Source organism: Adiantum capillus-veneris, chromosome 4, assembly GCF_014529385.1.
Source record: "Adiantum capillus-veneris isolate H3 chromosome 4, ASM1452938v2, whole genome shotgun sequence".
NCBI lineage: Eukaryota > Viridiplantae > Streptophyta > Polypodiopsida > Polypodiales > Pteridaceae > Adiantum > Adiantum capillus-veneris.
In genome coordinates this window covers 30541443-30565967 of record NC_140934.1, presented here as the reverse complement: position 1 = coordinate 30565967, position 24525 = coordinate 30541443, and the positions used below count along the sequence as shown (strand labels likewise).

Below are 24525 nucleotides of genomic sequence, written 5' to 3'. Positions count from 1 at the left end.
GCTTCTCTCATCATCTGATTGTGTAGCTTTCTCCCTCCTAGCTCTTTTCACAGTCATGGCTTCAAGTGGTTCTAAAAAGGTTACCTTCTCCTTACCCTTGTCCCTCTCCTTTGCTCTGGGTGGATCCACTACTATGGCTTTTCCTTTCTCTTCTAGCCTTATGATGTTTACAAGGCGATCAGGTGGTGGGGCTGGTGGAAGAGGTGGGATGGATGCTTGTAGTGGTGTATGGGGTGGACGTAGAATTTGTGTTGGTGGGGGTGGTGCTCGGGGTGGGGGTGTTCTTTCTCTAGGGGGTGACAATTGGTTCCTCCTACCTCCTCTATTATAGTTTTGTCGTGGTTTGGGACAGTAGTACATACCGTGACCGTCTTCTCCGCAGTTGTAGCAATGATACTCCCTGTTTTGTCGTCGTGCTCTTCCAGGGTCTTGATCTCTTTCTTGACTCCGCCCTTGTTGTATTAAGTGGACAGACAAATTCTGCAGTTGGTCAATAATATGGGCCAACATATCTTGTTGGTCATCTCTTACCCCAAGAGCCGGTGGTAGTGGTGGAATGGTGGTTGTCGTAGTTGCTGGTCGACGCGATGTTCCTGATTCTGTTGACTCGGTTTCTTTGACTTTCATTCGCAGCTTCTTGTCTTTAAGGCGAGCAATCTCAACGGCTAACTCGTACGTAGCCGAGAATCTACCTTTCACCTTCTCCTTGAGAAGCGGCCATAAGCCATGCGTGAACCGATCTTTTTTTAGGAAATTGGGTGCAGCTTCCCCCCTAGCCAGTGACTCAACCCACCGTTCCCACAAATCCACAAATTTGGACTCATAGGTGGCATATTCTAAAAGACCCTCCTGCTTCAAGTCTCTCAACTTGTCCCACAACTTTTCTGAAGTGGTACCTCTCCCAAAGCGCCTCTTAAAAGCGGTTTTTAAGGGTTCCCAGTCATCCTTGGTTGCTTGTGGAAGTGCATTGTACCATGATCTAGCTTCTAGCTTCATGAGATGCTTAAAGATTCTAACCCGGGATTCATCCGTATCTTTGTTGCTCACTACACATGCTACTTCAAAGTCATCTAGGAAGTCTGTTACCAAATCCTCCCCCTTCTTTCCTTTAAATGTTGGAAATGCTACACTTGCCATGATTACTGAGAGAGAGCTAGAAAGACACACTGCTTAACTTGCAAAAGTTTTTTTCTTCTTTACAAGGAGGCGTGTATACCCTCTTATACTAGGACATAGATTAAAACTTCAAACGGTACATTGCCTTGTACCAAAGGTAAGACAAATGGTTGATCTGATGCCAGAACCTCCAAAAACCGCTCCCCACCCGGCATGGTGTCAATGACGTGCTGGTAGTGAGCCTTCAAATCCAGTATTACCTTGATTGAGCGTACACGTGTTGGTATGTGTGATCTGTCTTGAGGTAGGTTGTACTGATTCATGTGAAGCTTAGAGGTGCTTAGTCACTGTCCAAGCTTGTGGGAGAGGGTGGTGTTCTTTCCTGAAACAAACTCAGTAGATCCCTTGTTTCTCTAGTGAGAGTGTGAGCCAATGCTTCCGTTATCTGTGCTGCAGCATCAGGTGCGACTTGAAAACTGACTGTGATAATTACCTTGGTGACTTGAGTTACCCGATTCTCAAAGGAGAATAGTGTTGATTCTCTATTGTGTAGAGCTCCTTCCATTTTGTTGTTGTGGGTTGGTTGTAGGTTACGGACATGGTTTCGACCTTCTCCTTCTTCTTCTTGGCACTTGGCCTATGTATATCCACTGGGTTTGGCGTGTTGGTTGACTCTCCCACTGCAAATCGATTACCGTTACGCCTGGCACTCGAGCTTCGATGGAGATGCGGAGTTCGTCTAGTTGTGCTTGGAGCTCTTCTTCTTCTGTCGTCCAATTATCAAATCCTGCTAGCCATTCATCCATTCACAATAGTTTAAGGGTTTCAGTCTTGTAAACTGAAGGGTTTCATGAAAAGATCCTCAGTGGGGGCACCAAATGACGGGAGCAAAGCGAACCCCGAACCCCGACGGCCTCTAAAACACCGGGGACCGAATGGCGCGCCTCGAGCCTGTCATGGTAAAGCAAACAGGGGGCACCACCTAGCTTCAGCGGCTAGGACGCAAACAGCACACCACCATAACAAAGTTTTCATCCAAGAGAGATGGATGCTTGGGAGTAATGATGAAAAGGAAAGGGAATGAGATCAAGTGAGAGAGAGAGAGAGAGAGAGAGTGAGGGAGGGGGTATAGCGGCTTAGTACTTAGGCATCACAAAAGGATGGCGAATCCGCACACCCTTCATATATACACAAGCTCACTCCAAAACACAAGACTAGGTGGCGATTCCGCACACCTCACATGGGCAAAACATTGCAAGAAAACATACTCACAAAACCTCAAGCTTTATTTAGAGAATTAGGCGATGAAATGGGGAGCATAGGGTAGGGGAATGAGAAGGGAGAGAGTGGTAGAGCACATGGCGGATAGGTGGTGATGGCGAATACTCGCACGAGGATTATGGCCATCATCCTTCATTTAGTTGCCCTTCATCTTCCATAGCCAAGGGTGTAGAGGTCATGCTCAAGACAAGCATGGTGATTGCGGTGATGGTGATGGTGTGGGTGTGTGTGTGTGCACTAGGCACACACAGTGCATAGTGTGTTCTTTGGTGATGTTGTGTGTTTTTGTGTGATGGTGACCCCTCTTTATATAGGGGAGGAGGGGGGGGGGAGAAATTCTAGAATTTAGAAATGAAGAAATCATTATCTACATAGGCCATGTAACTGTGGGCCCCACTTGTCTGGCTGTGTGTATATGTGCCAGAACAGCAGTCTCATGAGAGAGAGACTAAGAGAGAGAGATGGGTTGATGAAAAAAAGTGAGAGGTGACATGGAGAATAAAGTAATTACAAGAGGGGAGAGAGAGGAGTGTGTTCAGAGGTGAATCTGTGTGCAGATGTGTGTGAAAACAAGAAAAATCACGTAACCATCGGGTGGGGATGAGTCTGTGGGCACCTTTTTTAGTGAAACTGCGTGTGTGTGAGTGTGGGGGAGGTTATTTAGCTACAAGACAAGAGACATGGCTCCCTTTAGAGAGAGGGGGGGGTATTTGGGTCATGGGATATGATAGGAGAGAGAAAGGGGGGGTGGGGTATACTATTTTGGAAGATAGGGTAAGTTGCATGTGAGTTAGGGTGCATTATTGGTGAGTTAGAATGCATTATTGGTGAGAGGTGGGGTAGCTTGAGGGGAGAGAGAAAGGAGAAAGGACAAGGGGAAGAGAGAGGGGGTTGACCTTTTGAGTGGAGGAGAGGAAAAGGGACACACGGCGGGGCAACAGTGAAGAAAAAGGAGGCAAGGTGGGGATGGGCTACCCCGCAGGCATGAGGTGGCCTATTTTACCTTTCTCATATATTTACATAATCATACTTTATTTTTTTCTTACTTTTTTCCAATGTCTTTTATCACTCCCTCCCTAAGAGGGGGTTTTCATGGGGTGGGGACGAGAGAAGAGGGGTATGGGAGCTTGGCTTGTGAAAAGCCCCCATCATTGCCTATACGGATTGGCAACGACGTGATAAAGCAGCTCGTCGGTATATTCTTTTTGCTCTTACTGATTCCCTTTTGCTTGATATGTATGAACTGCCTACTTCCCACGACGTATGGAAGTACCTTATTGCAAACTTTCAGAAGAAATCTGTTACAGAAATACTTTATTTGAGAGAGTTTCTTAACAAGTTACAATATGAAGTTGGTACTGCCATGACGGGACATATTGAATCTTTCAAATCTATTATTAATCAACTTGCTACTGCCGGTGATCCTGTTACACAAAAGCAACTGATTACACTTCTCCTTGATACGGTGAAGGACTCTTCTTATGATAACATTGTTACTATTCTCTGTAATAAAGATGGTCTTGATTTCCACCAAGCTTGCATGTCTTTAATTGAATACTCTCAACGTCAGGAACGTCGGAATGCTAGTCACGATACAGCTATGATTTCACAAGAGGAGACTGAGTCACAACAAATGGAACGTGCTTTTTATGCTCGAAGGCGTCCATTTCAACGAGGAAACCGCAGAGGTGGCCGTTGCGGTAATATTTTCTCTCGTCTCAAATTTCCTAATAAGCAATGTTCTTACTGCAATAGAAATGGCCATACTGAAGATGATTGTTGGGCACGTCAATATGATGAAGAACACAATATTACCACAAAACAACCACGTTTATCTAGAGACTCTTCTTCTTCTTCTTGTGAATATTGTGGACTATCTGATCATCCCACTCATATGTGCTATAAGCGTCGATTCGACACAGATCGGAATAGAGCATATGCTACTGAATGTCGAAACAGCATTGTACCAGAAACAAGCTGCGTCCTATGTTCAGTTGCTCCAGACAGAATACTTCATGTACGTGATGGATCACTTTTTATTGTCGATTCTGGTGCTACAGGAAATATGACATATCAGTCTAAGTGGCTCCATAACTATCATCCACTGCCAGTTCAACGTGTTGTTTATCTTGCTGATGATACTACTTGTCAAGTAAAGGGTATTGGAGACTTATATCTTGGTACATTATCTTCTTCCACTCGAATTTTGCGAGGAGTATTACATGTACCAGATCTTCAACGTAATCTTCTTTCAGTTGCTAGACTTGTTGATCTTGGTCTGTTTGTTGGATTTGATCATACCAAATGCCGAATTGAGAAAGATGGACAGACTATAGCCATTGCTCCTCGAAACGGTAATTTGTTTGAACTCTCTCTCAACGATGCTGTAGCAAATATTGTCACTGCTCCAGGTGATCATGATTGCAGAGTATGGCATCACCGTTTTGTTCATGCTGATTTCTCAAAACTCCTTGATCTTCAACTTCGTGATCTTGTTCATGGCATGGATCTTAAAGCCCATCCCCATATGGGAATTTGTGAATTTTATGCTCTTGGGAAACACAATCGTAAACCCTTTCCTCTTTCAAATACAACTCATTCTCATGACATATTGGATCTTGTTCATACTGATATATGTGGACCTCTACCTTCTTCGAGATCACAATATCGCTACTTCATTACTTTCATTGATGATTTCTCAAGGTATACGACTGTATTTCTACTTAGACAAAAATCTGAAGCCTTATCTGTTTTCAAACAATTCCACAAGGCTGCGGAACTTCAAACTGGTCGTCGCCTTAAGAAGCTTCGTAGTGACAATGGAGGCGAATATGTTTCTCGAGAGTTTGTGAGTTATTGTGCTAACAGTGGAATTCATCATGAACACACTATTGCATATTCGCCTCAACAGAATGGTGTTGCTAAACGAAAGAATCGCACTATTCTCAATGCTGTAAGATGTATGCTGATTCATTCTGGCTTATCTCGTGTTTTCTGGGCTGAAGCTACTTTGACAGCAGCATTTATTCAGAATCATCTTCCTACTACTGCACCCTCTGGTAAGATACCCATCACAGCATGGACAGGTGACATTCCTTCTGTATCTCATTTTCGAACCTTTGGATGTATTGCTTATATTCATGTTCCCAAAGAAACACGAACAAAGCTTGATGCTCCTGGTCTTAAAGTTATTTTTATTGGATATTCTGACACTTCCAAAGGCTACAAATTCTATGACCCTTCCTCCAAGAAAGTAATTGTGAATCGTGATGCTACTTTTAACGAACACCTTATGGGAGGCTCATGGTCCATGGATGATTCTGATGATACTAAATCATTGCTTCAGGCTTTTCCATTTCTTTCAGAAGATGAAACTCTTCCTATAGAGCAACTTTCCTCTTCACAACCATCCATTCCAAATGTTGCCAATGATGATATTGATATTTTTGTTTATCTGCCTATTGATTTTGAACATGGCTCATGTCATGTTTATGATGACGATATTGTTGATAATGCTTTTTCTACTTCTGAAGATCCCGTTACTTACGATGAAGCTATCTCTTCACCACAAAAGGATCAATGGCAAGAGGCTATGGAAGCAGAGTACGATTCTCTTATCTCTAAAGGTACATGGATACTAACTGAATTACCTCCTGGTCGTACAACTATTAAATGTAAGTGGGTGTATAAGACAAAAGTAAAAGCAGATGGATCTTTTGACAAGTTCAAGGCGCGTTTAGTTGCAAAAGGTTACTCCCAAGTAGCTGGTGTTGATTATCAAGAGACTTTTTCACCAGTTGTTCGCATTACAAGTGTTCGAGTTTTATTGGCATTTGCTGTTCAATTGTTCAATTCAATTCACTCATCAAATGGATGTGCGAACTGCTTTTCTTAATGGTGACTTGGAAGAGGAAATTTATATGGAACAACCAGAAGGGTTTGTTATTCCAGGTAAAGAAGACTTCATCTCTTGCTCGTCAGACCCCAACTTATACATAAAACGCCAAGGTAGTAGTTTTGTGATTCTTGCTCTTTATGTGGATGATACCATCCTTGTTTCCAATGATTTGGAATTTCTTCAGCAAGTGAAAAAGTTATTGTCTTCTGCATTCGATATGGTGGATCTTGGAGAGATTCACTCTTGTCTTGGCATTCAAATCCAACGGAACCGTACAAAAGGTATTTTATTCCTTCAACAGTCAAAGTTTATTGCAGATACTATTCAAAAATTTGATATGGAATCTGCACATTCAGCCAACACACCTTGTCTTGCGAGCTCTACGAAGAATACTTCTGACAATGGCGGTCAACTTGTCACAAATCAACCTTATGCTAACTTGATTGGATGTATTCAGTTTGTTGGCATGAACACTCGTCCTGATATTCTGTTTGCTGCTAATTATCTTGGACAACATCTTGCATGTCCTTCTCTTAAGCATTGGTATGCTGCAAAGCGTGTATTGAAATACTTGAAAGGCACTACAGATTTTGGTTTAGTCTATCGATGACAACTACAACTCACATCGGATTCTATGCAATCTCTTTCTCTTTTGGGTTACACAGATGCAGACAAGGCAAGCTCACATTTATCTATGCGATCTACTAGTGGAAATTGCTTCTTTATAAATGGTTGTCTTGTTTCTTGGACCAGCAAGAAACAACCTTGTGTTGCAGTTTCTATGACTGAGTCAGAATATGTTGCGGCATCACTTGCAGCTCGTGAGTTGATTTGGCTTCGACAAATGCTGGTTGATATTGGTCACTCTCCTCTTTCTAGCACACCCTTGCGGTGTGACAACCAAAGTGCTATTAGTCTTGCAAAAGACTATGTTCAACATAATAAGTCAAAGCACATTGTTGTCCATTATCATTATGTCAAGTATGAAGTACGCAAAGGAACCATTATGGTTGAACACTGTCCAAGTGACCAGATGATTGCAGACATTTTGACCAAAGGCCTCAATGAGTCACGTTTCATCCTCTTGCGCTCGGAGCTTGGAGTTGCTTCGGCCTCACTCTTTCTAGATTAACTTCTTTGCTATTGTAATAGCTTTGTACATATGACATTGTAATCTTTTAGGTACCATGCACTATGCACACTCCACATGTGCACCTTGTGATATCTAAGTCACTTGAATATTTGTACATAGATGCACAATTCACTTTCACATCATCACCGTTGGTTCATATTTCACATTGTATAGGGGCTTGGGTTTTTCCCTTGAACTCCCCAAGGGTTTTTTCATCCAAAGCTAGAGACCTTTGTTTGAGTGGGGGTGTTGGAGGTATATATGGCTCACTCTACTGAACTTGGTCTCACCTATATATTTGTATCTTGTCCTCAATATGAATCAGTCTTTGGGAGCATATATGGTGTGTCTCTTGTCTCGTCTCTCTCTCTTTCTCTCTACATCTCAATAGAATCAGTCTTTGGGAGCGTATATAGTGTGTCTCTTGTCTTGTCTCTCTCTCTTTCTCTCTACATCTCAACAGACTATATTTTAGTTCATATTGAGTAGAACAAATTCTCCTTGTATTGCTCCACGAAATCACTATTTTAGGTGGCTGATATCACTACTACAAATCTGCCTGCAAACCTCCTGAAATTGCTTCTACCTTTTAGGTACTTTTTCTACTCGATTGCTTGGTAGTTACTGTAGACTCTTCTCACGAGTAAATGTGTAACATTTAATGCACTAGTAACTTGTGTGTAGCGGAAAATGATAACATAGTGAGAATTTCATTAAAAACAAGTTCCTAAGGAGCATAGAGAGAGTCCTTAGTTGGAGAAAGCAACATAGCAATTACACCTAGCTAGTTTGGCATAGATAATACTTGAAAAGAGAGAGAAATAGAACAATTGAGGACCAGATTTACATGGAGCTGGTCCCCCCTCCAAAAAGGCTTTGTATTATAGCTTCTCCCATCAAGGGAGACTTTTGTACAATACAATCTTTGTGTTCCTTGACAAAACTTGTTGGTGCAATGAAGATGGAAGCTTCATGCACCAAATTATGCCTGAAAAACACACCTAGTGGACCTAGCCTCGGTCCCAAGACCTCACACACCTTCAAAGATGGTGAGAGCTAGCAGGGAATGAGGAACGATGAAGAGGAAGAAGATGTATCTTATGAGAAAGAAGTATTCTCCTCACATAATCACTCTTATAGCATAGATTAGCTTAGTAATTAGCATGGTAGAGAAGATGAGCATGCCATTGAAGCTTGGCTCTTGGTTGGATTTGCATTCCATAGGCAAGAGTTGTTGGTGTAGGCCTCTACTTCTCAATGCTTAGAGAAGGAGATGGAGTTCTTGCTCAACACATGAGTTGTGTGTGTGTAGCAAATTAGTTAGCGTAAAAATTCCAACTCTCTCTCTTCTTGGTCGACCCCTCTTCCCATTTGCTCTTCTTGGCTTCCCATTGGCTCCTGTAGAGCTTAGCCAATAGCAATTAAGAAGCATAGTTGATAGTCTCGTGACATGTGTCCCCCTTTCGCCTTTTGTGAGAGCTTTAGATAATTAAAATAATTTTTAAAACTCTCATTGGACCTTTTAGTCTTCTGGCCAATAGGAATCAAGCAAGCCATTGGGCTGCTTGATGCTCATTGGACCCCTTGGTAGACTGTCCAATAGTCTTCTAGGGAGCTTAATTTCTATTGGTTCTTTTATCTAATTTTACTCTAGCCTAATTCTCATTGGTCCACCTCTATGGCCATCCAATAGGATTTAAGGGGAGATTGGGGGAGCCTGCCATGTGTCCATTATTCCCTTTGTGTAAAGGGAGAGCTTGGGAGTGTGTGTGTGTGTGTGTGTGTGTGTGTGTGTTTCTCTCTCTTCCCCTACCTTTAGGGCTCGCCCCCTCCTTCCTAGGGATGTGGGAAGACTTTTAAGTCTTCCCTAATCATCCAATTTTTCCCACTTTTGGCCATTGGACTTTTTAATTTAAATTGTGGAACCTTAGCCTATGGAAGTCTTAAAGGAGTTGAACCTTACGTCTTTTAAGCTCCATTGATGCACATTGCTCTTTTGCATATTGTCCCCCTTTGGATCCCTATTTTCCCTCCTTTGGATCGCTGTTGAGACCGATCTGATAGCCTTACCAATATTCTAGCTTTTACTCTCCTGGTACCTCTCCATATTAAATGATCAATTTAACATGAGAAAATCATTTGGGAGAATTAGATATTAGTTTTTATGACATTACCTCTCTCTTGAAATCATAGTCGTCCTCGACTATGAGATAGAGAAGATAAAGCCTAGTCACTAGTATGTTTGCTAGCGGATAGAGGATCCCTATTTTACCCTATGACACCGTTCCAGAATGGATGACTAGTCCATTTGGTGCTTGAGAGCCTTATCTACCGCAAGCATGTCTGCACATTAGTCTGTATCAACCTTCCATAGTAGAATGACAAGCTCTACTTGGTGTTCGAGAGATGTCGTCTCCACAAACATGATCCTAAGCATGTATACTTATTAACATTTGTGCACAATAAAGAAAAGAGAGTCTTATAAGACAAAAACTTTGTTCATTTATACATATTTACATTTGCTTACTCTAGGGAATCATTGTAAGCATTGACAAGGTTTAGGTTATCCTTGAATTGTATTCTTTGCATCCATCTAGCATCTTCAAAGGATAATTTTTAAACTTGATAAGATATCTCCAGATAGTCTTACCACCTCTCAATGCCTCGTCTTCATGTCGGAGAATGGACTCGGACTGCAACACCTCTTCTTGGTCCTCGATCTCCGATGGGTCTTCAATGGTTGCTTTTTGAGGTGGCTCTCCTTTTTAAGCCTCTAGTAGGCTCACGTGGAAAGCATTGTGTATGAGACAATGGTTGGGCAAGTTGAGTTGATAGGCCATCTCATTGATCATCCTAAGAATGTGAAGGGACCATAGTACCTTTTTGCTAACTTAGCATAGTACTTTTGGTGTCCCGTAGGATTATTGCCCGTCGTGTGCCTTAATCAAGCCTTGGGAAACTTAAGCAAGACCCAATCATTTTGTTTAAAGGCTAGAGCTCTTATGTGCTTATCAACAACAACAACAGTCTTTTGCCTTTGCTGAGAGATGGGTATAGCATCCTTAATCTTTTGGAAAGATTCTTGCAGGTCTCGGCCATATTCCTCTGCAGCGAAGATCTTCCCATGTACTTTGAGTAGCAAGGGACTTTTTGATCTTCCCTCGATCACCTCAAAAGGTGCTTTTCCAATGGAAGTATGTACAGTGTTCTTGTAAGCATACTCCACTAAAGGTAAGTACTTCTCCCATTGGGACTTTTGATCTACTTCTGTGACATAAGCTTTTAGTAGATCAAGAATTGTTAGGTTAGCTATTTCACTTTGGCCATCCGTTTGCAAGTGATAGGCCAAAGAGAAGTTTAGCCTTGTACCTAAATTCTCAAAGAGACCCTTCCAGAAATTACTGGTCATTCTAGGATCTCTATCCGACACTATGGACATTGGCAAGCCGTGGTACTTGAAGATTTTTGATATAAAGAGGGTTGCCATTTGATGAGCCTTGATTCTGTCTCTTTGACAAGTATGAATTGCGGTTATTTGCTAAACCTGTCCACTATCGTCCATATTCCTCTATTCCCATGGATAGACTTGGGCAATCCAAAGATAAAATCCATGGATATGCTCTTGAGAGTGCATCGGCCACTTGATTATGCTTGCCAACAATGTGAGCAATATGAACATGAAATTGCGAAAGGAAATTTTCTCACCTCATTTGTTTGTCGGCGAGCTTGGTCTGCGTCATGAAGTAGTTAAGGCTTTGGTGATCCGTTCGCAGAATGAAAGGAGTCCCCAATAAATAGTGCTTCCACGAGTCTAGAGCATGTAGAACTATTAAGAGGTCCTTCTCATATATACCTAGAGCTTGCTCAACAGGGTCGAGCCTTCGACTTTCATAGGCTATGGCGTGCCCTTCTTGGAGCAAAACAACTCCAAGGCAATCACCACAGGCGTCACATTAGACCTCAAATGGCTTTGAGAGATCTGGCAGTGTAAGCACAGGTTGAGATATAAGCTTCTCTTTAATCTTTTGAAAGCATTGTTCTTCTTGGTGGACCTTATATACCTAACGTTTTTCTTTGTTAGGTCATGTAATGGTCTTGCAATTTGTGAGAACTTTTCTATGAAGCATCTATAGTATGCACACATACCTATACAGCTTCTTAGTTTATGAAGATTCCTTGGATTAGGCCATCCTTTTATTACCTCTAACTTTGATGGATCCATTTGGATACCATCTTGAGAGATAATCTGACCTAAATACTAAATCTCTTGTAAGAAAAAATCACTTTTCTTTTGATTTATATAAAACTTATTCTCTCATAAAACTTGAAATATTACCTGGAGGTGTTGCTTGTGTTCGTCTAATGAATTAGAGTAGATGATTATATCCCTAGTAAAGCTTCGGTGAGGTCTGAATAGCGTCTCCATTAGACGCTTGAATGTGGCTGGTGCATCGGTCAAGCCAAAAGGCATGACAATGTACTCATAAAGACCAAATGTAGTGCAAAATGCGATCTTTACAATGTCTTGATTAATTATCCTTATTTGATGATAGCCACTTTTTAGGTCATTCTTATTGAAGTAGGTTGACCCCTGTAGATAAATAGGTCTTCTACCCGTGGAACGGGAAACCTATTCTTGATAGTGATCCTAATTAGTGCTCTATAGTCGACACACATACGATATGTGCTATCTTTCTTTTGCACTAATAAAACTGGCGAACAAAATGGAGATGAGCTAGGCCTAACCATGCCTTTCTCAACCAGCTCATGTCCTTCCGCATAATCTCTTCTTGTTGAGCTTGAGAAACTCGATAAGGAGGTTTATCAGCGGCGAGCTTCCTGGAAGAAGCTCAATTGCATGGTCGTCATTCCCTCGTTTGGGAGGTAGCTCACAAGAGATGTCGTCAATAAAAACATCTAAGGAATCCATTTAGGAAATTAGATAACTCTAATTCCTTTTCATTCCCTATAACTTTTTTTGCTAAAACATTAGGTTCATTTTGAGAGTCTTTAACAAAAATCATGTACACGGAAATAGAGCTCTTTATTGACTTGTCAAAAGCTTGCTTATGTACAATGGGTATGGTGCTACCCGACTCCTTAGCATCTATGTACATATCTTTTTCCATGTACCTAAAGTAGATTTGTCTTTCAAGGAATTTAACATTGGCAGCCATGCGATCAAACCACCTAGGATTACATCCTCATGCTTGAGAGGAGAGATGAAGAAATCCTCCTTGTCCACATAGCTTTGGACATGGAGCCTCAATTTCCCAATTAAGTGATAAGACTTCTTGTCCCTTGAAAGCACCATCGGCAGGTAGGACATCTCCCATCTCATAGGCTTGGATGCCTAGCTTGGTGACCAACTCCGTGGATATGAAGTTGTGAGTAGAACCAAGGTCAAAGAGAATGAAAGCATCATGTTCTCTTACCTTTCCTCAAGCATGACATAGAGGAGATCATTTGTGATGAGTATCCTCTTCTTGAACTTTGACTATGGAAGCTCTAGGAGGCTTATTACACGTATTCTTGTGGGGGCAAGCACGATAGGCATGCCCTTGCTCCTCGCACTTGTAACAACATTTATCTTTTCGATAACGCTCTAGCTCTTCAGGAGAGAGTTTATTTTTGCCTTTATAAACTCCCTTCTCCTTGGCTTTTTTGTTGTTGAAGTTGCCTTTGGGAGACTTTTGGACGTTGTTCTTCCCCCTGGGCTCACTACGGTCCTTGCTTTCCATGGGCTTAAGATTTCTCTTAGCCCCTTGTTGGAAATTGATTCTTGAAGCCACCATGGTATGGTGTATGACCACAAATATGGTGTGAGGCCTTTGGGAGTTAACATACTCTGCCACTCGCACAAAATTGTTATTTTTGCTCTCCATAATCCATCTTTTTGTAGACAGTGTCTTTGAGATGTAAATCCCAAAACTTCTCTACATATTTGTGGATAGATTCATAGGGAGAGAGCTTCAAGCTTCACCATTCGGTGAGTACTTTGTCTTTGGCATCGCTAGCCAAAAACTACTTCATGATGGAAGCTCTTAAAGCTTTCCATGTTCATGGAGCTTCACTGTTTGCTCATAAGCTAGACCACTATTGCCTGGCGGACTTTTGAAAGTGCATAGCTACATGTTGTAGCTTAGAGGACTCCCTGAAGCCCTCATCTCCAAACACCGCATCGAATTCTTGGATAAAGGCGAAGACTTTGTCCGTAGCACCAAAGGTGCCATCGTAGGTAAGGAAAAAGATGCTCTTTCCTCCCTCTTTGAACTTTTTGAGTTTGGACGACCTTTTCCAGGCGGCATAGGATTTCTTATGGCCTCTTCTCTTGGGCGGTTCGAGAGCTGCACCATCACTTTCTTCAGAAGGGAAAGAGGATGAGGAAGATGGAGAAGAGGGTGACCTCTTTCTAGCCTTTTTCTTCCCTTGTTCCTCCTCTTCTGCACCATAACTTTCTTCAGAAGAGAAAGAGGATGCGGAAGATGGAGAAGAGTGTGACCTCTTTCTCGTCTTTTTCTTCCCTTGTTTCCTCTCCTCCCTCTTTGAATTATGGTAAGGAGGAGTATGCGATGGTCTCCTCCGTTTAGGGGGTGTTGGAAAGCATTTTGCCCGTCGTCTTCGTGGAGCCATCTCCGTCGAGTTGGCAGGAGACTCGCTTCTTTCTCGTTCTTTTGGTGGGGGCTCTATCGTTGAAACTTGGGCTCTCCTTTGAGAGAGAGATGCCTCATCAAATAGTAAGTTTTTGAGCCCTTCGTACGGATCCTCCTCTTCTTCTCTTATCGGAGAGAGTTCTCTTTTGGAAGTCTCACCAGGAGATTTCCTAGGTACTCTCTCTTCTTGGTGGGGAGTTTGGAGAATACCATGGGTGCGCAATTGCTGTAACACTTCACCTTGGAGGGATGGATTGCCCAGGGCTTGTTGAAGCCTTGAAACAAGATAGTTTACAAGCATAGGGGCATCATTAGTTGCTCTATTATTAGTAAAATCAAAGCTATCAACATTCATTTCAATCTCTTTACCCTTGTCAGCCATACTAGCAAAATTTAGATGTAAAGTTTTACTTGTAGTTTGGCACTTCAAGCCCTAGTTGCTACTCCTCTTTACCTTCAAAGATAAGCACTCAAGCATCTATACCTGTGGCTCGAATATTACTAATTGCAAGGAATAGAAGACAGGGTTTCACAGAGCCGAGACAGCACCGTTTCTTGTCAAGCTTCTAACAACTCAATAATGGCTAAGCCGTAGGCAAGCCCCGTAGTACTCCATTAATAAGACCATAGCTCTCGACGGTATCCCCATTAACTGCATAAAGCACGCATGCTTCAAGGATGAAAAATCACTATTTTACTTACTCTTTTGCAATTAATAACACCAACCATTTGTAGCAAGCTTGAGGGCCCCTCTTCTCGAGCAAGAAAAGAGAAACCAATAGCTCTAATACCAATGTAACATTTAATACACTAGTAACTCGTGTGTAGCAGAAAATGATAATATAGTGAGCATTTCATTAAGAATAAGTTCCTAAGGAGCATAGAGAGAGTACTTAGTTCAAGAAAGCAACATAGCAATTACACCTAGCTAGTTTGACATAGACAATACTTGAAAAGAGAGAGAAATAGAACAATTGACAACAGTTGAGGATCGGATTTACATGGAGCCGGTCCCCCCTCCAAAAAGGCTTTGTATTATAGCTTCTCCCATCAAGGGAGACTTTTGTACAATACAATCTTTGTGTTCCTTGACAAAACTCGTTGGTGCAATGAAGATGGAAGCTTCATGCACCAAATTATGCTTGAAATACACACCTAGTGGACCTAGTCTCAGTCCCAAGACCTCACACACCTTCATAGATGGTAAGAGCTAGCGGGGAATGAGGAAAGATGAAGAGGAAGAAGATGTATCTTATGAGAATTAGTATTCTCCTCACATAATCACTCTTATAGCATAACTTAGCTTAGTAATTAGCATGAGGAGATGAGCATGCCATTGAAGCTTGGCTCTTGGTTGGATTTGCATTCCATAGCCAAGAGTTGTTGGTGTAGGCCTCTACTTCTCAATGCTTGGAGAAGGAGATGGAGTTCTTGCTCAACACACGAATTGTGTGTGTGTGTGTGTGTGTGTGTGTGTGTGTAACAAATTAGTTAGCCTAAAAATGCCAACTCTCTCTCTCTTCTTGGTCTACCCCTCTTTCCATTTGCTCTTCCTGGCTGCCCATTGGCTCCTGCAGAGCTTAGCCAATAGCAATTAAGAAGCATAGTTGATAGTCTTGTGACATGTGTCCCCCTTTCCCCTTTTGTGAGAGCTTTAGATAACTAAAATAATTTGTGTCCAATAGTCTTCTAGGGAGCTAAATTTCTATTGGTTCTTTTATCAAGCATTTTTAAATTGATTCGATCAATTTTACTCTAGCCTAATTCTCATTGGTCCACCTCTATGGCCATCCTATAGGATTTGAGGGGAGATTGGAGGCAACTGGGCTAGGAGCCTGCCATGTGGCCATTATTCCCTTTGTGTAAAGGGAGAGCTTGGGAGTGTGTGTGTGTGTGTGTGTTTCTCTCTCTTCCCCTGCCTTTAGGGCTCGCCCCCTCCTTCTTAGGGAGTGGGAAGACTTTTTAGTCTTCCATAATCTTCCAATTTTCCCAACTTTTGGCCATTGGACTTTTTAATTTAAATTTTGGAACCTTAGCCTATGGAAGCCTTAATGGAGTTGAACCTTAGGTCTTTTAAGCTCCATTGATGCACATTGCTCTTTTGCATACTGTCCCTCTTTGGATCCCTATTTTCTCTCGTTTGGATCCCTGCTAAGACCGGTCTGGCAACCTTACCAATATTCTAGCTTTTACTCCTTTGATACCTCCCCGTATTAAATGACCAATTTAACATGAGAAAATCATTTGGGAGAATTAGATATTAGTTTTTATGACAAAATGGGGTGAAATCCATAACTATGGGTATGTATCCTCATGCCATAACATCGCACTTGAGTCCATATTTGCTCATCTCCATCATGCTTTCATCCATAGCTATTGTTCACACCTTTAGTAGAGATAATGTGAATTTCGATGTGAATTTGCATATTTCAACAAACTTTACTAGAGTAGATTATGAATAATTCACCGCAAGTGATACGTTATCTAGAACCCTAGCATCGCTACATACTTGGACAACAACTCCACACCTCACGCCTTCATTTCCCTCCAAAGCTATTCTCCTACCCATCCTACTTTCTTGCTTGGTGAACTTAAATCGAATGTGGAGTGGTTGCAATGTCATGAAATGGCAATACCTTTTTCTAAATGCCCTAAAACAAACCAAAACTTTTAGTTTGCTATTTTTAACAAGACTAAAAGAACACAACTCTAAAGTCTTTGCCTTGTGAGCAAGCCAAAAATTGAGGCTATGACACTGAGAGTGCGATACTATACTGATTGGCAGTCAATATCAACCGTTTCTAACCAACGAGGAGTCGAGTACAAAAATAGACTTAAGAAGGAAGGTAGGGGTCGGGACTCGGGAGGACTTTATAACGAAAAGTTGCAGTCACATTAAGAGTGGGCGAATTGATGCCGCGTATTGTGCCTTGGGACGAGGCCTGTGTTCGTCAAAGCCGCTGGGATGGTTCAACTACAAAAGGGCGCTCAATTGAATTGGACGCAAATCCCCACCATCACGGGAGGGGGGAGAGAGAGAGAGAGAGAGATCTGCTGTAAATGAGACGAGGGTTCTTCATCTACCCAAGGTTGGTGAGATAAAAAGGAGGTGAGAGGCTGAGAGGGTAAAGACGAGAGAGAGACAGAGCTGCACGGTAGCGGAACTTGTGGGACAGTTGAAGGCTTGAAGTATCCGTTGCCGTACTGAAGTTCCACACGTCGGAGAGAGAGAGAGAGAGAGAGTTCAATCGATACACAGTGCACACGCATCCTAGACAGGTCGCGACGCGCGCCTCTATTAATTTATTGCGCAGGCCTGGGACTGAACTGCCTAGCTGCTTCACCTGCGATAGCCACAACAACATCAACAACACAGCACTCAGGAGTCAGGATCCCCCCCCCCCCCCCCCCCCACACATTTGGCTCTCTTCGCGCACTCATAAGCATTTTAAACATTTTTATCAGACTTTGCGTAGTCGTCGAAGAGGCTGCCCAACGTCGGGCCCTGTTCATTAGGCCGCCGCGCTGCTCTACGTCGTCATGGCACCAGCTCCTCTCGCTGCCTGGCCATGGGAGCGCATGGGAAACTACAAGGTTCTCTCTCTCTCTCTCTCTCTCATGTAGACAGACACATGCGCACAGATTTTTCCCAGTCAGACACAGCATTCCCTCAGTCGACTGACGGATCAGGAGCTCCGAGAGACAGCCAGGTCTCTTCGATGGCTTGGCTGTATCTTATTTGGTAGTGCTGCCACTGTGTCCTGATCATCTGAGTGACGAGTCGACGACTGATCATGATGAACGCCTGTTGTGCAGTATTTGCTGTACGCGCCGCTTGTGTTGGAGGCGACCTGGGGACGCAGACAGGACGACGGCTTGACGCACAACATATGCCTGCAGATCCTGCTGCTGACGGCAGCCAGACTGGGCATATACCAGGCCTGGCAGATGCTGTCCCGCATGTTGCCCCTCATCGCCCATTTGCAAATCCGTCCGCAGGGGCTCAGCTATCGCCAGGTGGATCGCGAGTACCATTGGTATTAATATTTTTTTTTTAGCTTCTCTCAACTCACATATCGTTATAGCAGCCCTTTTTACGCTGACGTCATAAGGGCTAACTGAATTTCTTATTAGCTCTAATTTTCTTTTTGTTTTCCTGCAGTGACAATCCCCACCTGCTGCAAGCCCTTCTGCTGTACGCAGGGCACAAATGGCTGGGCCTGTTCGAGCAGGCGTCGCTGTGGAATGCACGCGGCCTGCTCATCACGCTTCTGCTTCACATGGGTCCTGCGGAACTCCTCTACTACTGCCTCCATCGAGCTCTCCATACCAAGTTCTTCTTCACCAACTATCACAAGCTTCATCACGAATCGCTCACCCCGGAGCCCTCTACAGGTGTGTGTGTGTGAGAGAGAGAGAGAGAGAGAGAGAGAGAGAGAGAGAGAGAGAGAGAGAGAGAGAGTCCCTTGAGAGTTTCATGGATGGTGACAACAGAGTGATGTGAGTTTGCAGCTGGGAGCAGCACATTTTTGGAGCAATTGGGGGTGGCCATGGTGATGGGGTTGGTCGTGGTAGGGAGCACTCTTTTGGGAGGATCCTCGCTTGTCAATCTCTACCTCTATCTCCTCTTCTTTGACTTCCTGCGTGCATATGGCCACTCCAGCATTGAGATAATGCCCTTGTCAGTCATCCGTTCCGTTCCGCTCCTCCGATACATCCTCTACACACCCTCGTATGGTCTCTGTCTTTTGTGCAAGTCCAAATACACATATGCACACATACAAACACATTCATAGAGAGAGAATTTACTAACCTTGCATTGTGTGCAGCTACCACACCCTTCACCATGAGTCCCAAGACTCCAACTTCTGCTTGTTCATGCCCTTGTACGACTACCTCGGAAATACCCTCAATCCGGAAACAGAGGCCTTTCATGCCCAAATCCGACATGGTATGTTACCTTGCTGTGCAGCTAATAGTGAGCCAGGGGAAGCTCTTCACATAATCAATGTGCTAATTGTAAGCTTCCATGCCACACTTATCATGTGTGCGCATGCCGTAATCTATCTGAGCTAATACATTCTCAAGTGGATAATTTTGGTGACAGATAGCATAAGTGAGCGTGTCCCAGACTTTGTATTCCTTCTACATGCGGTTGACTTCACCTCTGCGTTACACGTACATTTCGTCTTTCGAGCATACACGTCCCACCCATACAAGGCAAATATATTCTTGCTCCCATGGCTACCGGTAGCAATACTCGTTGGCTCAGCCATGTGGCTTTGGGGGACAGTCTTCAAGGGTTGGAATTACTATCTACGATACTATCATCATCAAATTTGGGTGGTCCCTCGCTTTGGCTTTATGGTGAGGAAGAGTTTTTTGTAGACAACACTGTCTCTTTTAACTTTATTTAGTGTTTTAGGATAGTTTTTAGAAGTAGCTGCATGTAATGTACGTGATTGATTTATTGACTTTTAGAAACCTCTTCAATGTAGATGAAATGAGGCCAATGTAGAGGCATGTTTGCTTTTAAATGTTGATTTAAGACTTCTTTATTGTACATATTCTGTCTGAGGTGTGCATAGCACTGGTGACTGCATAAGCATATAAACATACAATGGTTGCATACATTTGTGAATGCATATAAAGTGAAGGATGCATGTATGGATGGTACATTATGGAGCACATTAAACTGACACCTATATAAGTTATAATTAATGTCACAAATACTGGACCACTTCCAAGAAGCAGGAGATGATGCTTGATCTTATCAACCATTTCTGCTCAAGGCTATTCATGACATGGCCGCATGATCAAAGTCATTAAACAATCTAGCAAGCTTGATTGCCTTTATTATTGCTGTTCATTCTACAATTTTAAGTTGGAAGCCTAGGTGTTAGCAGTGAGCACAGCAGACTGTCTAAGGCCGCAAAGCCATAGTAACATGGGACGCCCATTTTTGGGCTTCCCGTCCTCACTGTCCTCCCGTTCCCCTCGTCCCAGCACCATTTGCTTATTTCGAACCCCTCTTATTTGAAAATTGTAGCAGTAAGGATGTAAAAATTCTGCAGAGGCAGCTCTCAAGCAAAGAAAAAATGGAGACACAAGTCTTTGGGCCTTCTTGTGGTAAATGACCGTACATATACAGTAGGCTGCTCAACCAGTGCTAATTCACAGCTGAGCGACGGTCCTATTTTAATGAACATTTGATGCATAATAAATTGTGGAAGGTTTAAGGAAGAGCATCATGTTTTGATCCGTGGATCTTGCTCAATTGTGCTGCAGTATTTTCTACCATTTGCGCACCGCAACATCAATTTTCTGATAGAGAAAGCAATACTAAAGGCAGACAGGATTGGCGTCAAGGTCTTCAGCTTAGCGGCTCTCAACAAGGTAAGTTTTCAGGCCTTCATGTTATGTGGATTTTGTTTTGTACTATAAGATGTAGCCATGGAAGTGTGTAGATAAGCACTAAGCTGACGAAAACTGGTGGTGTACACATGCTTCAGGCATGCTAGCCGAAGGTACTTTTAGTAGACTCACATAAGAATTGGCCATGTTCACACTTGGTTGGACATAGCTCGAGCACCCATCCTGATGTTTGTTGTATAGTTTATAAGTGTGCAGTTAGCTGTATAAGTCTTGAAGGTGCCGTATTTTGTGTGTTTGTGTAGAATGAAGCACTCAATGGAGGAGGAAAGCTCTTTGTGATGAAGCATCCTAATTTGAGGGTCAGGGTTTGCCATGGAAATACACTTACCGCTGCAGTAATTATCAGGGAGATACCAGAGCATGTGACAGAGGTGTTCTTAACAGGGTCCACGTCAAAGCTGGGAAGAGCCATAGCACTCTACCTTTGCAGGAAAGGGATAAGAGTTCTGGTGAGTGATGATCACACTTTTGTATTACAAACACTTGCACACATATGCACATGCTCATCTGAAAATGCGCTTATTTGACCGTGTGTGCTATCTCTGTGTGTATGCGTGTCCAAAATTGTCCCATTGATCATTGATCCATTGGTACCAAAAGAGCCTCCTAACTAAGAAAGCTGTAGCCTTGTTAAGTAAGTGATTGTTTGTGTACATGTTCCCATTGTTTGGAGGCTTCTACCTTGCACTAAAGAATAGCATTATAGTGTCTTCAAATGCTTCACAGGCAATTCAAAGTTATGGGTTGTGTGTCATTAGTGCCCCATTGTTAGTTTAAGATCTATATGGTGTTGTGAAGGTCCTACCATGGTTTTGAGTGACATTATAAAATTAACTAGTGGACCGTCGCACTCTTGTTTTGTCCTTCACCATCCTCGCTTTATAATCCCTCTTCATCATGCAATAATGCTTCATTGCTAGATATTATATGTTAAACCTTAGAGCCTGAAAAGCATTGGTGTGAAAGACATATCGATGCCTCTACTACCCTTGGCCCTTTTTATTAATTCAAGCAAAATTTTTCTGGCCAAAATATGTTGTCTCAGTTTGTTCTTAGATTGTCTATTTTGCAACTTTTTATGTGGTGTCTTAAGGGGTTAATTGGTTATGCAAACTTCTGTCAGATGGCATTCTCATCGCAAGCTTGTGTTCATTGTAGATGCTAACAACATCAAGAAAACGGTTTGAAGTCATTGCGGCAGAGGCACCATCTGATGTCCGAGGCAATCTAGTGCAAGTCACAAAGCATCAAGCCGGAAAGAATTGCACGGCAAGTTGTTTTTTGGTCACCTTTGTCCACAGTAATACTATTTCAATCCCTACCATATAAAAGGATAAACATAATTAAAGGCAAAGGCTTCTTTTTTCGTCATGTAATTGCTGATGATTGTGAGACTACATAATGTGAAGAAAATTCTTCGAGATGATGTCGGTTGCACTGTTGACACTAGGTGGATATGTCTTTATAGGCATGCAATCTTATTGTTTTGATTTTCATGGGTATGTGAACCTGCAGACGTGGATATTGGGGAAGTGGCTGCATTACTCAGAGCAAATGCTTGCTCCTCCAGGGACCCATTTCCATCAGTTTGTGGTGCCCCCAGTTATACAGTTTCGTAAAGACTGCTCTTATGGAAAACTTGCTGCCATGAGGCTTCCGGATGATGTTAGAGGGCTGGCGTGCTGTGAGGTCTCTCTCTCTCTCTCTCTCTCTCTCTCTCTCTCTCACTCACACACACACACACACACACACACACACACATGCACATGCACAATCTTGTGATGAGCAAGAAAGGTAGCTTTCAAAGCTCAATCTTAACAGGGATTGTGCCTGCTTTATGATTGCTTTCAGTATACGCTTGATCGAAATGTTGTGCATGCCTGCCATGCGGGTGGAGTCGTGCATCTTCTCGAAGGCTGGACGCACCATGAAGTGGGTGCTCTGGATGTGGACCGCATTGATCTGGTATGGAAAGCAGCTCTCAAACATGGCCTATCACCAGCTTGACTGCTGTGCAGCTCCATAGTACTCACAAAAACTCACACAATACAATACAGGGAAGTGTTCCCACCGACACTTTTGTAACCTCAAGGAGTCCCCACCAGCAATTTTTACAGCTCCAGAAGGGCTCTCCTTAGGTTATTGTACAGAGGAAAAAATCTAGAAATCTGTCTCAAGATGAAGGTTATTTTTACCATGGAGGAATTTTCTGTCATCAAGCTGCGTTTAAGAAATGCACGGAGAGAAAAGCCCTGCTTCATCATTTGCAGCAATTTAATTGCTCTCGAAGTCTGCTCTTGAGTGTTTTGCTGTACTATACTTACGAACATCAACTTGTTTTACTTTGTATGCCTTTCATCTATGGTATACCCCAGATGCAAAAGCTTTATCTGCAAATTGCAATGTTGTGAGAGAAGGCATTGCTTGAAACTGTCTCTCTCTATTGCCTTTTTGCTTCTCTTTTAACCTTCCAGAATAAGTACTATAGAAAAGGAAGTATCTGGATTGATACAACAAGCTTGGAATTCATTTTGCCTCGACACTTGCACAAGAAGTTTTGGACAAATTCTCACAATATTTCCCACATTGCCTCTTACCTCAACATCATGAGCTTCTGTGAGGGAGGCGCCGCATACCTAGCTAGGTATGATTGGGGGCAGGGGACCGCCGGCCCGGTGGGGGGGCCGGTGGTTCTTGCCCCCAATCGTACCTAGCTAGGTATGCGGTGCCTCTCGAGCATAAGCTCATGATGTTATTTTGTATGAAAAACATTGAGATTTTCCTACATGAGAATTTCTAAATCTTTTTGTGTTGGGGGTCTCAAAATCTATTGCAGCCGCTATTTGTGTGCTTTTGGATCTCATTAAGAGTAGTTGAGGAAGGATGTAGGCGTTTTTTTGTGCACTTTGCAGCATATGACTTGTAAGGGTAAAATGTTTCCTAGGGGCAAAAGCAAAGCACAGTCCCACCTACAAAGCTTTTAAATTTATCTCTTAATTTTCAGTAGATAGTCCCGGTTGTGACTTGGCTCAAGTTGGGAAGCAGGCAGAGGCTCAGATCGTTTTGGAGCCCCGTCTTGAAGCCCACTCTCTTGATTTTTTGCTTTAGGAGTCGGGTCTGGGCACGTTTGGCCGTTCTTTCCACACATCTTGTGCCCCCTCTGTCGATCATCGCCAAGCGTTCAGGAAAGAAAAGTTATTTAAGAGTATTGGACCACGGAAAGCGTAGTAGAGATAGAGCAGTATGGTGGATATGCTCAATTCTGAAGGGAGAATGAGATGCTCCCTTCTACCGAATTTCTTGAATTAGTCCACTTTAACTCTCTTGCAAATGCTTTAGACATCTTTTTTGCATCAGTGAATGGATAGTCACCTACACTCTTTAAGGTTTCTGTCGAGAGATATAGGGCGGTGGATGCTAGTAAGGTCGGTCTCTCTCTCTTTCTCTCTCTCTCTCTCTGCACAAGAAGAGCTCTCTAATGTAAAAACAGTTGTAGACTTGTTATCCCAGTTTCCTTTCGAATAATGAGTCTTGAGTTGAAAGACCCTTAGATCGTGAAGGTCTCTTGGGATTGGGGTTGTTTCCTGTGACGCTCACACTCTTCTTCTTTCTAGGGATGTATGTGTGTGTGAGAGAGAGAGAGAGAGAGAGAGAGGAGAAGAAGAAGACGAAGAAATTTAATGTTCGATCAAGATTTAATCCCGATGAATAGTCAGAAAAGTTCCAAGACCTTCAAGATGTATTCAACTAGTCTTGAAGGGGGGGAAGGGGGAAGAGGGGGCAAGATCAAGACCTAGAAATGAAGAGACTTCGCTGCAATAGCTTATGACGAAACAAACTCGACTGGTGAGCATTCGCCCCTGCTCAGATAGGCGTTGGCCGTCGCCAAGCTGCAGGGTCCAAAAATGGGAGGGAAGGAGAGGGAGAGAGGTGAGAGCAGCACTGCCAGCCAGAGCCTCCATCTAGGAGCTTCTCCATAATGTGGGGGCATGCGCCACATACTGCAACCA

At 42.9% G+C, this 24525-nt stretch overlaps 1 protein-coding gene across 1 annotated transcript; it reads left to right on the top strand.

Annotated features, from left to right (window-relative positions):
- Positions 1 to 17484: 17484 nt before the first annotated feature.
- LOC147458941 (very-long-chain aldehyde decarbonylase CER3-like) lies at positions 17485 to 23044 on the top strand. The gene is made up of 11 exons (XM_086510358.1): positions 17485 to 17674; positions 17897 to 18117; positions 18243 to 18475; positions 18593 to 18812; positions 18910 to 19031; positions 19188 to 19447; positions 20369 to 20476; positions 20758 to 20964; positions 21674 to 21784; positions 22031 to 22204; positions 22367 to 23044. The coding sequence occupies exons 1-11, from the start codon at positions 17621 to 17623 to the stop codon at positions 22520 to 22522; spliced, it is 1866 nt and encodes a 621-aa protein (XP_086366484.1). The 5' UTR covers positions 17485 to 17620; the 3' UTR covers positions 22523 to 23044.
- The last annotated feature ends 1481 nt before the right edge of the window (positions 23045 to 24525 follow it).